Source organism: Physella acuta, unplaced genomic scaffold, assembly GCF_028476545.2.
Source record: "Physella acuta isolate Inbredline_101_S28 unplaced genomic scaffold, ASM2847654v3 ptg000178l, whole genome shotgun sequence".
Lineage (NCBI taxonomy): Eukaryota > Metazoa > Mollusca > Gastropoda > Physidae > Physella > Physella acuta.
The window spans coordinates 530,402-544,326 of NW_026731697.1; the positions used below are offsets into that span (position 1 = coordinate 530,402).

Genomic DNA, 13,925 nt, shown 5'->3' on the forward strand with positions numbered 1-13,925 from the left:
AATCACATTGCCTTTTCAGAAGCATTAAAGAAAAACAAGTTTCATTCTACTTCTTTGTAGGTGGGCAGTTGCAGAAACATTTTCTAGAAATCCTTTCCCTCACTACTGGGCCAGTTATTTTGTCAAGCTTAGTGCGTCTTTTGCCAAGTGATGCCAGTTTCAGCAGTGATATGTGCCATTAACAAGTCTTAATGTCGGCGAAATGTTTTTCTTTATAACATCTGGACCTTTTTTGAAATCCCCTTAATTCCCCCTTTTAAAGCCCGTTTCGATTCTGTAAACTAAAAATTTTATCAACACAGCTGTAGGAAAATTCCTGTGTGTTACAAATTTGAAATGTTGAGGCAGTGATATAAAATATTCATAACAATTTCTTTTTCCTAAATTTGAGTAGGAAGTATTATTACTAATACAATAGAGATGTTCAACTTAATGTTTTCATATAATCTGTTATGGGTTGTTTTACTGCAGGGGAGACAATCCACTTTTTTAATTTTTAAAAATCAAATTCAGTCTAATTTTATAGTTGACAATTATTTTAAAACCACTGACTTTCTGAATGAGCTAACTTGATATTGATCCAAATGTTTGTTCTTTATCTGTTTTTTTTTTTTTTAAATATTAAAAACTTAATTGAAATTAACCAATATTAAATGCAAAGAATCTTTCAACCATAAATATTTTTAATTGAAATAGTTTAGGATGTTGTACACTGTCAAAAGATTTAAATACCTACTTTTGTATAAATAAATACTTTTATAACTTTGATTGTTTTGGTATGTACCAGCTCATTCCTTACTATGAATTGATAATGACACTTTTCATGACTGGACTGCTGGAGTTTACTGATGACAATAGTAATTTCCTGGAGAAGTTGACTTGCTGTTGCTTGTTGAGACCCACCCAAAAAAAAAAGACAATTGAAAATGACAGAACTTCATGTTCTTGTTTGCTCTCATAGAAACAATGCCCTAGTCACATGGTTTTACCTTTTTACTTTCATTTTTATCCTCACTGAGAGTGATTACAGGAGAAAGTAATGCATAAAAACTCTCTGACTGATTTGCTCAAATGGACTTTTGCTAACAAAGCATAATCTCAACAAAATGTAAAAAATGTAAAAAGATTTTATTTGGGGTTGTTCCTCTGATCATTCTGTCAATGATAATCATTATGTAGCTGTCCTAGTACAATGTGTGTGATATTGGCAATCAATCATTTCCAGGGCATTACAAACACAAATTTAGCCACTTATCAAGTAATGCATGGGATAAATAAATGACGGTTTTCAAGTGGATGGTGTGAAATTATTTTTAGTAGAAAAGTTATCTGGTGAGCGAAAGTCCCCTATCTAAATGAGTTTTTATCATTAAAGATTTGAAGGCCCTGTTGCGACTGTGTAGAAAAACATGTCCAATACTAAACTGGCTCATCATCCCCCTAGCTTCTCACCTCCCCGCATCACATCATCTGCACATGTTACTACCACTCCTTTTTCACCTTTTTAACATTTATATTATGTTAAAACGTTGTTTCCTACCCTCCCCTTATTTGTATAACTATTCTATTTATTGTACATTTTATTTGCTTTTTTTTTTCACCAGTCCTACCCTATCATTTTGCTCCAGTAATCGCCTCATACATTATCTTTATAAGCATCAGTTTTAATCTACTTCCATTTATGTTTGGCCCAAAAATTATATTCATGTATATTGCATAAATCTTTTTGGTTAAAACGTTTGAAATAACTAAGCCTGGTGATCATTTTTTTACCTTGCGGTGGGGGCTTTTATTCACTGCTTGCTTATGTGTTGTCTGCATGAAATGTAACACTGGCCAATCTATTTACTGATTTATCTACATTAATTGCTTGACACATTTCTCCTTGATTACTGATTTTATTTTCCCCTTCAACTTTTAAGACTACAAAATAACACCCATCAATGTAGTTTTTTTTTTAGTTATTTTCTAGCATGTATTTTATAATAATTGGAAATCTTGTATTTAAATATAAAAATTTACAATTAATTTTACTTAATGTAGCATGAGATTTGTTTAAAGAAAACACTGTAATCAACAAATATAAATCCAGCTTGCATGCTGCCAGAAATAGCAAACACACAAGTAGTTGTCACAGTTACATATTTGCAGATTTACACACTAAATATATTTCCTTTAACTAATGTCATAACTTACAGCATAAAGTTTTGCTGTGAAAACTTTAACAACCTAACATACATCTCTATCTTCATGGCTTGTTCAAAAACGCTTCAAAAGGTTTACTTGTCTAATTTGAACATCTTATTTCTAATGATATTTAATAATTTGCTTTTTATATATATTAGTCTAATGAGTCTACACTGCATTTTTTTTTTTTAATTATTTAATCCCTGGAGGTCAAACAATCTTGATGACTTAGACTAAATGGCTGTTATTCAATCAAGTATTATTCTTTATATTTGATGTCAGGTCTAGAAGGGGGCAGGATAATGTTGCTTGAATGGCATTTTTTGTGTGTTGTTTTTCAGATAGACACCAGTATCTAAATAAGTCCATCCTTCACATGTGCATGTCCAACACCATTTCAGAGAACTTCATTTCCCCTCCCTTCATCCCCCGAAACCTTATTTTTACCCTCCATTTTCCTTCTTAACTGCTACATGTGCAAGCTGCAGCAGTATTAAAAAGGAAAACTTAGCTTTTATTTTTTTTGTTTCATATTTTTAAAAACAAGCTTGTTAGTAAACTTAAAGCTCACTTGTTAAAAATTTGCATTTCAGCTGTTGAGCATGCATCAATAACAAAGAGTGTCTTTTTTTATTTAAATGAAGTAGTAAGCTTTTCAAAAAACTTTTAAGTTCATCTCTGAAAGCAAATAAGTCTCAAAACTCACTTAGACATGCACTTGAACACAGCAAGGAGAATTTTTTTTAAGATTTAAAAATTTGACTCAGCCTAAGTGTGGTTGACGACGCCCTGTTTAAAATTTTCAGGAGCATAACGAGTCCGCGGCAATCCTAAAGATTAAAGAGTCCATGCAGGAAGAGGCTAAACAGTTTGAAAAAGAGGAACCCAATGAATTCTTCATGCAATCCTAGCAACTTTGTTATTTATTATATAATTTTTAAAATCATAAATTTACTGAAGAAACACAAAACATTTATATATATATATACATATATATTTATAAAAGATATATGAACAATAAATGTATTGTGTTCTAGAGATTTTATATTATTATACAGCGCTAATACACAGAAAACTGAGATTTCTTAAATTGCTTATTTATTTTAGTGAGAAGACAGAATGCTCTTTTTTAAAGTATTATTTTGCAAAAATACTGAAGCTGGTGCCGTCTTAGTTAAACCTTCGGATTATTTCAATATTGTGGCCAGAATTTGGACTAGTAGAGGTTGAATAGTATGCCTCAACTTTGACCTCTCATGAAGTCTTTTTATTTTTTATCATTTTGTTGCTATGTCAGTAGTCTTTGCTTCACATGCCTCATTTAGTTTTCTTTCTTTTTTTTTTTTTTTTGCCTCATAGTCTGAGCATGGAATGTTTTTTTTACCATATTTTTTGTTGATAGACATCCAGGGCAAAAAATTCATTTTAAAAAAATTTCCCTTTTTTTCACCTTGGATTATTTGATCCTGCTAGATACCCAGCCCTCCCCCTTCCTTATGAGATAGTAGAATTCAGTGAATGAACCCCCTCTCTGACCCCCCATTGTAGCCCTGTGAGACATCATTGAGTAACTCTAGAAGATTGGTGCTGGGACATCCATCATGGTATTGGACATGTCATGTTAAACACAGTAAATATCAAAATTGTCAACTTGCAACTAAACTGGTCCTTATTTATGTTCCCCGTATTATCTTATTTATTTTTTTAATTTTTTTTTTACATTGAGGGATGGAGCAAAGACTTCCTCATATTTTTTTAGTAACAGATCACTTGAGCAAAAATTATTTAAGCAACTTTTAACTGAATGAGAAGTCCATTGGCCTAAAAATGAAGGTTTTTCTAGGTCAAGTACCATCAGGATTGTTTGAATGAAAAGATCAAATTTTATTTTTACCTATGTGCTTGTTTTTCTTAACACTTTAATGTCTGTAAATTCAAATCTGGGTTTTGCAGGGAAATATAAAGCCATATGCCCATGCTTTATCACATTTTGAAACCCAACTTCAAAATATGTACTTTAATTATTTTTTTCTCTATCATAAAAATTTGGGACTCTCTTAAAACTACTTTTCTTCTAATGTTCTTTTTTATTAAGAAAAGCGAAACTCCTCCTAAATAAAAAAAAAAGTCCTACGCTAATGGCTGTGAGCCGCTGCGTCCAAATCTCTTATTCAGTGTAGTAATAATTAATCATCTTTGCTTCATTAACCATAACATTAACACTTGTTCATCCAAATCATTTACAAATATTACTTTTTCAGTTATAGCCATTTTTTTCCCTTCTCTTTCTTCTTTTGTCTGCATGTATCTCTAATTTTAATATATTATACTACTTACAAATTCTAAGCTATAAATTTAGTATGAAATAGATTCCTTAGGGTGAAAGTGGTGTTTTTTTCCCAACTTATTCCTGTTAAAAATTCAGCTAAAATTAGTATTTTCTTTTTTTTTTTAAATTTCTCAATTTTTTTTGTCTTCACTATTGAAGCTAAGTTCCGTTATTATTACCCCTAAAAATTATTATTATTTAAAAATGCATCTGGCTTTAAAATTCCTAGCTTCTCCCTAAAAGAATTATTGTATTTTTTAAAACTCTGACAATAGATGTACTCTATGTATTTAATATTCTTGTTGAGCTTTTTTTCTGGTCTCACTGCTTACCACAAATGTTCAGGCAGGGATATTACAGTATTTGGTACATTTTTTTTTTCAACCACCACACTATGCACAACATTGCACAAATAGGTTTTATTGTGCACGATGGTGTAGATATTGGAAGTAGACATTTGGGAATGGGGTAGGCAACAACTTGTGGATGCTGTCAACTTTTCCTTGGTTGTTAGCTTCTCTTGTGTGCTTTATTCGCTCGCTCTTAAGTATCAGTCACCATTTCTGTTCAAGCCAGGCATTTTATTTTTTTTTAAACTGTTGCTTTCCTGGCACAAAACTGGCTAATTCTTTGAAAGAAAATGTAAAAGAATAGATTTGACAGTAGTGCAGGAAGGCAATGCCAGCACACAGAGTGGTACACAGAGCGATAGGGTAAACTGGTGTTGTTTTGTTGTTTGTGATCATCTTTGGTCTGTCAAATTATTTCTTCATTGTTGTGACTATGTTGGTAGAAGCAACCCACACCGCCAGGTCATAGGAATGATTTTAAACCAAAAAATTAATGGCTATTCTTCTTTTTATAAAAACAAACTTAAACCTTTCATTCTTTGTAGCAGGTCTAGTGAAATACAATAACTCTTGTGTTTAATGTGTGTATTGTCCAATATTTCAGAAGTGCAACGTGGATTGGCTTTCTTAGTGAAGTGATGATCTGCCATCTTTCTCGGTGTCACCTTGTACTAATGCTAAAACATGGTTTGTTTGTATCAACATAGAAGTTGACTAGACAGGTTTTATTTTGATAGCCAATTTGACTGTCAGAAAATTACTGGAATTTTTTTTCTATTGTAGAGTTTCTCTAGTTAGTAACTAAAAACTGTATTTCTTTGTATTAGTTAATTTTTTAGACTATTCAAATGTTTTGTCTTATGTGAGGTAAAGCAACCAAAGGAAAAGGTAGCATTCATTTGATACAAGCACATTTATCTAGTTATCTGACAGCAGTGCGCCCAGAGAGAAGGCTCACATAAACAGAAATTAAATCATTGTTTGTAACATTGTCATTGTATTAGTAAAGTGTGGGTCTACTGCACCTTCATTTTTTGACCACTCAAATACTTGGTACATCAACCCAGATTTTTTTATCTTACCAGCCGCAGTGTAGATATTTTGAGTGTTAAAAGCTGACTGAGATTAGGGCATTATAATTTTATGAATAGAACGTTAGTCATACTGAAGTATCATTTTTCACACTTTAAATAAAATTCTGATCTGAAGACAGGGATAAACTTAAATCCAAAGGGTGCGAGTCTTTCATAATTTAATATTTGTGTGCATAAAATTTTTTAATTCTTTTGGCCATGCTAGTGAGTTGCTAGTTAAAGAAAAAGTAGAATTCACACCTTTTTTCCTTTCTAAAATCATAATTTCATCTCCATTTGAAAACTTGTCAGTCTTTACATAATATACGTTTCTTAGCATCATGAAAAGAGTGGGTGGGTCTAAAAGCTAAACAATCTCCAAACCATTTAAATAAAATAATATCCCTGGAAAGTTTCTTTGCTGTATGTTCTTGTGTTTCCTATCTTGGATCTGTTTACCATTTTTGCTTGATATTTTTTAGAAGGGGAAATAATCTGCTCATTCTCGCTTATTTTTATATATACGACATGCGCTTGCATCAATAACAAGTCATTAACAGCTACAATCATTTCATGTCATTTTTTTTGTAACTTATAATTTTTCTGTTTTATGGCACAATCTTGTTTGTTTTAATTTAAATTCTTTGAAAGAATAGCGTGTATGTGTGTTATAGTTGTAATATTATCATTATCAAATGTAGTGCTGTTAGTAAACAGTTAAAATGTGCATGTGCCAACATGCACTCCAATGCCAGGAGCATGATTCTAATGATTCTTTTATTAGATATTTCACAAAGTTTTTGTTTAGCTTAAAGATTAAAGCATATATTTCATAGATTGATATGTACAATGTAATATATATATTTTTAAGGGGGAAAAAAGCAATTGTGATGTTTAACAAATAGTGTAAAAATTAAATAGCTTGTGTAATTTTAGATTAGCAGTTTTAGATTGTGCCTTGTTTCTGTGTGAGTATGAATCTTAGTAATTCCTCACTTTCTATGATTAGTTGTAATTCTAAGCAGATATTTTATGTTCTTGTAGCTTTGTTCATTTTTAATAATTCTGATGTATTTTAAAAGAAATTTTTAATTTTTTAAAATTCTGGAATTAGCTGCATTGAGCTAGCCTCGAGAATGACCACTAATCATTGGAAGATGTTGCCTGGTGTCAACTTAAAGATGATTATTTGCTCATTACGTTTGCTTTTGTTTGCCTAACTTGCCTTTGGAGGTCAGGACATTGTTATATTTAAAAAATGTCCGTTGTGTATCTCACTGTTTACAAGGTTGTTTTTATTTTTGGTATACATGCAGGGTCAAGAAAAATTTGGATTGTTTTACATATCAGTTTTGGGGGAGGGCGGGAATCTTTGTGATACAAAAAAATAAATATTTTAGCCTTTTTTTTTTTTTTTTAAATAAGTCACAGTAAGCTTGGTTTTAAATTATTTGATTTTAACATTTTGCTAGCATTTTTTTTAGCTGCAGTGATTATAGTTCTTATTAATAGTCCTGTCATTTTACTTGGGCATCTTGAGTGCATTTTTTCTTATTTTATTTTTTTTTTTTTCAAGATGGAAGTCAGTGAAACATTTGCGTATTTTTTGTTTTGGGAAAGTGCAGTCTCTCCCTGTCGTGTAAAATAAGTGTTGTACTACACCGTCTGATTGGCCCATTTCATGGGAATCTCTTGGCTTATTTAATGATATTGAAACTCATTTATTTAGAGGGGTTTTGTACAAATGATTCTCACATCTGCCCTCACCAGAATATTTTTCCTTCACACCAGAATCTTGTTTTACCTCATTGTCTGATCATCATTGCCATGAAATAACAGTATCCTCAGTTGTCCATATTTATCATTGAAACCCTCATTTTAAACTATAACCACATTGGGGTATGACACTAGTTTTCAGTCATACTCTCATTATTCATTCATCAAAATGTGTTACAATTTTTATTGACTATTTATTGCTATGATGCATTTTTTTTTTTTTAAATTTTAGTTCTCATCTGGGACTTGGTATTTTTTTAATGACTTGTTAATATGTAATAATTTATTTTTTTTCTTCCCTTGTTTGTGTATTTCACAACATTGACTTGGATGTACATTACATATTTTTATTGTCAGTGTTACCATTATTATGATTATTATTGGAAAATGATGGTTTACGTTTGTATATAAATTGTCCGTTGTTAATACGTGCTAAGTGAGCAAAACAGGATGTTTTGAAAAAAAATGTCTGAGCCCTCTTGAAATTTGTGGAGATTCAAAACAAAATTCATCAATGACTATTCATACAAAGAGATTGTTTTTTTTTTTAATCATTCATTATTTCTTAGTAATTACACTTTTTAAAAACAGAAAATGTATCATGTTTGCTTTTGTTTGATGTTTTATAATATATTTTTTTGGGGACAACAATCAAAATATTTCATGGCAATATCTCAGAGATTCATTTATTTATGAGGTATGGATGTTTTAGTTGTTGGAATCCATTTGATACATAGCTGCTTTGTTTTTTTTTTCTCAGACAACACATGGGCTTTTGCAATACAATTGCCAATTATTTTTTTTATTATTTTATTGTTCTTGTCACATTTTATTAGTCTGGAAAATTTGGGATTTAGTCTACAAACATTTTTTTAGGACAAAGTATGAAGCAAGAAGCATTTTGTTTGGATCAGTGTTGATGGTTGTGAGTTGGTGGCTCTCATGAATCAACTACCAGATCAATTCAAAGTAAAGCGTTTGAAATAGTCTCTGCCAGATACAAGTGTGGAACCATTCTGTCAATGGGATCAATAAATTGTTTTTTTTTTATATCCGAATGTATCATAGCAGAGCTTGTGTTTGGGATGGACACAATACCTGTTGTGTGTTTGGGATGAATGGAGAGCAGGTGTGTATATAAGAGAACAATGTGCAGCGTGGCAAGTCTGGTTGATGAGTGGTGTGCCTGATCAAGTTGTGCGTCTTTTTGTTTTGCTTGTTATGTCATTCAAATCTCTGGCTTCTTTTGTACATTTTTCCCTCATTCATTTTTGTGTAGTTTCAGAGGGCTCAAATAAAATATTTGTCCAATGTTTCTTGCTCTGTGTTGGTGTTTTTTTTCTTGTTCTTGCAATGTTGGATATGTGTGTGTGGTTATATTGCTGTGTTTTTCTACTTTCTTTGTATTCCGCCCAATGATTATTGTAGTAGTACTAATAGTACTATTGATGTGAGATAGTTATTTCTACATATTTCTCCCATGTTTCTTGCAATGTTTGTGTGTGGTTAATTCTACATATCTTTTGTCAAGTGTACTGTGCTGGGTTTTTTGTCAAGTGAACTTGTACTGTGCTGGGGTTTTTTGTCAAGTGTACTTGTACTGTGCTGGGTTTTTTCACTGTGTACTTGTACTGTGCTGGGGTTTTTGTCAAGTGTACTTGTACTGTGCTGGGGTTTTTTGTCAAGTGTACTTGTACTGTGCTGGGGTTTTTGTCAAGTGTACTTGTACTTGTACTGTGCTGGGGTTTTTGTCAAGTGTACTTGTACTGTGCTGGGGTTTTTTTTTGGTCAAGTGTACTTGTGCTGTGCTGTGTTTTTTTGTCAAGTGTACTTGTGCTGTGCTGGGGTTTTTTGTCAAGTGTACTTGTACTGTGCTGGGGTTTTTGTCAAGTGTACTTGTACTGTGCTGAAGTTTTTTGTCAAGTAACCTGTGTTGAGGATTTTGTACAATGTCTTGAACTGTGTTGTGTAAGTTGTACTAGCGCCCAATTGTTTTATCTACAGACAGCCATGGGTGTAATCTTTGGGTAATCTCTTCAAACTGGTTAGTATCACTGCTGAGGCAGCCCTAGAAGTAGGCCTGTGTTAGGTCAAGAACAATGATACAACCTCTATATGACCAGTGGGTATACAATCTATTGAGGAAAGTCACAACTAGTGGGTATACAATCGATTGAGGAAAAGCATAACTATTGGGTATACAATCTATTGTGGAAAGTCATAACTAGTGGGTATACAATCGATTGAGGAAAAGCATAACTATTGGGTATACAATCTATTGTGGAAAGTCATAACTAGTGGGTATACAATCGATTGAGGAAAGTCATAACTTGTGGGTATACAATCTATTGAGGAATGCATCACTGTAATTACTTGAATTATGTTCGCTGGTGTTTGGGAAATAGGGTACCACTTCTCAATTTTATCTCTGAGTGGTAGTTACAGTATACAAACAACTTAAGATGTGACATTAATAGTCAAGTAACGTTATGTCGAATGTATGATTTTGGTATGTGGATATTTGGTCATTTAGTCGAGGTGTGATTTCAAAGGAATAGCTGGGTTCACGAGTGACACGGAATAAAGAGAGATTAATTGCCCTGCGCCTGAAACAACCTACACCAGCTAGGCCCAGTTGAGATCAGAAGCGAGGCTAATGTCTGACGACCTTAAAGTAGTGTATGTGTGGCGTTCACCCTTTGACCGGGTCAGCATACCGCCAGTGTATCAACCACGGGGGCCTATCGTCTGCCCACACGCTCCTACACAAACTGCGTTAGGCTGATATACAAGTTACAATCAGCGGCCATGCAGACGTACATTCTGCGGCCATACGAGCCAGTGAATGGAGCACGTTCAATCGATATTCACTGACGAGCTTAGTTGGCAGATCTAGGCCGCGGGGATCAGGTAGTTCTGCTAACGTATAGGCCTAGGCCTACTACTTTACCTGGTATTCCGATGACGTCATTGCTGGTGCGTTGCTAGCGGCGATACCACCACCGTTCGGTGGTTGGTGTTTGGATTGACCTTTTTATTTTTACCGGCGGTCACGTGATACAGTTACGTCATCGGTCGGCGTATCGCTTGACACAGTTTACAGCTCTTCGCGTGTCATGCAAAGTCATGTTTGTGGAGCATGTAGCCCACAGTGTAGGTCCACTGCCGCAGTATCACGGTTTGTCTAATTAGCCATACAACCATCATTGGTCAAAGTAACCCGTGCAGACATGGCAAATCCGGGGGGGGGGTCTATAAATGACGTTATACTACTTATACTAATGGCTATAAGTATAAGCTAGGCTTAACACTTAAAATTAAGCCACTAAGGCCTCTACGCCTCCTCAATCCATAACCACACTTTCATTACTTCCAATGAAGACTGAAATTTCAAAAATATCGTTCTCAATAATAATAATAAATAATATGAAGTATTGTATACTTTGTTATATCACCCTTCACCCTGACACATCGACACCCTCCCCCCCCTCCCATTTTCCCACATACATACACACACAGTACCGACACATTTATAGAAAAGTACCATCGCCATCGGTGTGACCTGTGCCCATTCAAGTTTTGGTGTAGTGTGGGAGGTGGGCTTGGAACATTGAAATGAATATATCATGTGCAAGAAAAAATTTGGCAGAGTCGTCTTTTCTTCCCGAGCGTAGAAAAATAGCCCATAGTTTGGAATGTCAAGGGGGCATTATCCAACTGTGCGTGATGGATACATTTAAGACTGCTTACACTGCTGTCACTGATGTCTCTAAACTTTAACATGAGAAATATCAGTTCGCCTTCAAATAAAACAAAATATAGAAAGACGCACGAAACCAGGTTTTGTTTTTAAGTTTAAAATAGGTAGAGTTAATATGCTATGAAGCCTACCTGTATGATTAATTGGTAAAAAAATTTGACGAGACTTCCGACTGTGAAAAAGTGTCGTCACACTAGTCACCATCTGAAGCTCCCTCGTCCAGAGGCGTAGCGATGGAGGGGGTACACATGTCCCGGGCGCCGACCTTAGGGGGCGCCAAAATAGATTGGAAAAATAAATTGAAAGGTTGAGGGGGGTGCAAATCGAAAGTTTGTCCCCGGGCGCCGGAAAGGGTCGCTACGTCTCTGCCCTCGTCACATATCCTCACCAAAGTCCAACCCGACCCCTCCCCCGGAGTGTAGCGTCGTTGGTGGACGATTCCCCTGGTCTGTATACAGTTCCTTCCAAGCATGTGTGTTGGGGGGGGGGGGGGGCAACTAAAATAACCAGCTATTCAAACAACACTACTAAGCATTGATTTGTCTGTAAAGTTTTAAAATGTTAATTTGCGTAGCAGCCCCTTCCGTCGCTCAGGACGAACAGTGTTTCTTCTAAACTTTTTTCTCAGGGGGTGCACTTGAAATTTTCGGGGTGGGGGGGGGGGCAGACTCTGTTAAAAGTATATATTTTTTATATAAATTCCATTTCGTTCGGGGGATGGTATACTTTCTTTTGGGGAGGGGAGGTGCGAGCCCCCGCGAAGAGATGCCTGGAAGAAACTCTGGGGACGAACTATACAGACACGTACTCACATGTTATTTTATATAGGCTATTTAAGTATATAGGCTCTATGCCTGTGTGTCAGAGGGGTAACTGGGGAGGGCGGGTGGGGCGACCGCCCTGCGGATCGACCTAAGGGGGCGCCGAAAGGGGTAAAAATAAATTTTAAAAATCTCCTTAAGAGCTGCATACAAAGCCAAAGTAAAGGAAATAAAACATTACTCGTTTTTACGGGCTTATTTAATCTTTTTCTGCATCAGTTGTGTGAAACCAACATAAAAACTGAAAAGGGACAGTGATTGGTAAAAAACAAACAAACGCCCCCGACCTTTCCTAACGGGGGGGGGGGGGGGGTTTGATATTTTGCCAATGTCAATTTGAATAACTATAAAAATATGGTATTGTAGTCCTTCACGAATTATTTTCTTTGACACTATAGTAACTGATTTTTAAACTACTCGAATCTAGTCAGTATTAGGCTAGTCAAAACTGGTTTGTTGAGATTTAATGATTGTGTACCTCACATGTTGTAGGCTATTTGTAACACCGAATTCACACCCCCCCCCCCCTCCCATACATGTTCAGATAATATTAACTTTGTCGAATGTTTTTTTTTCTAGACGTGTATTGTATACATGTCTCTAGTGTAAATCCGGTGTAAGCAGGAAGCTTTTATTATACCTTTATAAATAATTATGGGACGGAGTGGTCTAGCGGTAGAGAGCTGAACTGCTAACCCGTGTCCACACCCCCCCCCCTCTCCGGAGAAAAAAGTCTTGAAGAAACAATGCGAATGCCCAGCTGCTGTCACCTGTCCATATACACTCTATTCCACCTATTCTCATTTTTTAAAAGTTGTTTTTGTTTTTTACAGTATAATATTTTTTTGAGTTTTGAAAAAAAAAGAATATAATTATTATGGAACTGGAGAACCGCATTTTGACATCAAAAGAGCCGCATGCGGCTCGCGAGCCGCAGGTTGCCGACCCATGACATAGGCCTAAATACCATTGAACTGCCGGGTTTTTAACGGAATCATTTAAGTATCTTATCAGTGTGTGCATTTAATATGGTGTTGTGTTGGCTAATAATGTATATTATTTGATTTTTCTAATAGGTATTGGCAGGGGCGTAGCGAAGGGGGGGGGGGGGGGGGGCGGGGGTGCGGACCGCACCGGGTGACACCATTTAGGGGGGTGACACCAAGGCAAAAAATAGCAAAATATATAGAGAAAAACTTGAGGGGGGGGTGCAAATCGAAAGTTCGAGGGGGGGGGGGGTGCAAATCGAAAGTTTGAGGGGGGGGGGGGGGGGTGCAAATCGAAAATTTGAAAGTTTGTCCCCGGGAAGGGTCGCTACGCCTCTGGGGGGGTGACACCATTAAGTGCCGCACCGGGTGACACCCGACCTCGCTACGCCACTGGGTATTGGTAACCTATGTTATTTTTAATGAATCGGATTTTAAGCTATTTAGTTATTTCTTTGCTTTTTAGTTATTTTCTTTGTCACCAGTGTTTATTCCAAACGGGTACCGACGGCTAGTTGTATATAATATGCCAACACTCGGCGTAGATATATTATTAGATTATTAAGTCATAGATCTTTGTCTATTTTAATAACTTTGAGGATTTATAATTCATCAAGCTCCTAAAAATAAATTATTTTATCCC

General features: G+C 35.3%; 1 protein-coding gene across 7 annotated transcripts in view; it reads left to right on the top strand.

Annotated features, from left to right (window-relative positions):
- LOC131936459 (single-stranded DNA-binding protein 3) overlaps positions 1-9,029 on the top strand; it is a 41,807-nt gene extending 32,778 nt beyond the window's left edge. For 5 of the 7 annotated variants that reach the window (XM_059293456.1, XM_059293457.1, XM_059293459.1 and 2 more), the window contains one exon: positions 2,994-9,029. In XM_059293456.1, coding sequence (XP_059149439.1) covers positions 2,994-3,098 — 105 coding nt within the window. In that variant the 3' untranslated portion in view covers positions 3,099-9,029. Of the gene's footprint in view, positions 1-60 lie in introns of all 7 variants that reach the window. The other 2 variants (XM_059293461.1, XM_059293462.1) reach the window with 2 other exon arrangements.
- Positions 9,030-13,925: the final 4,896 nt, after the last annotated feature.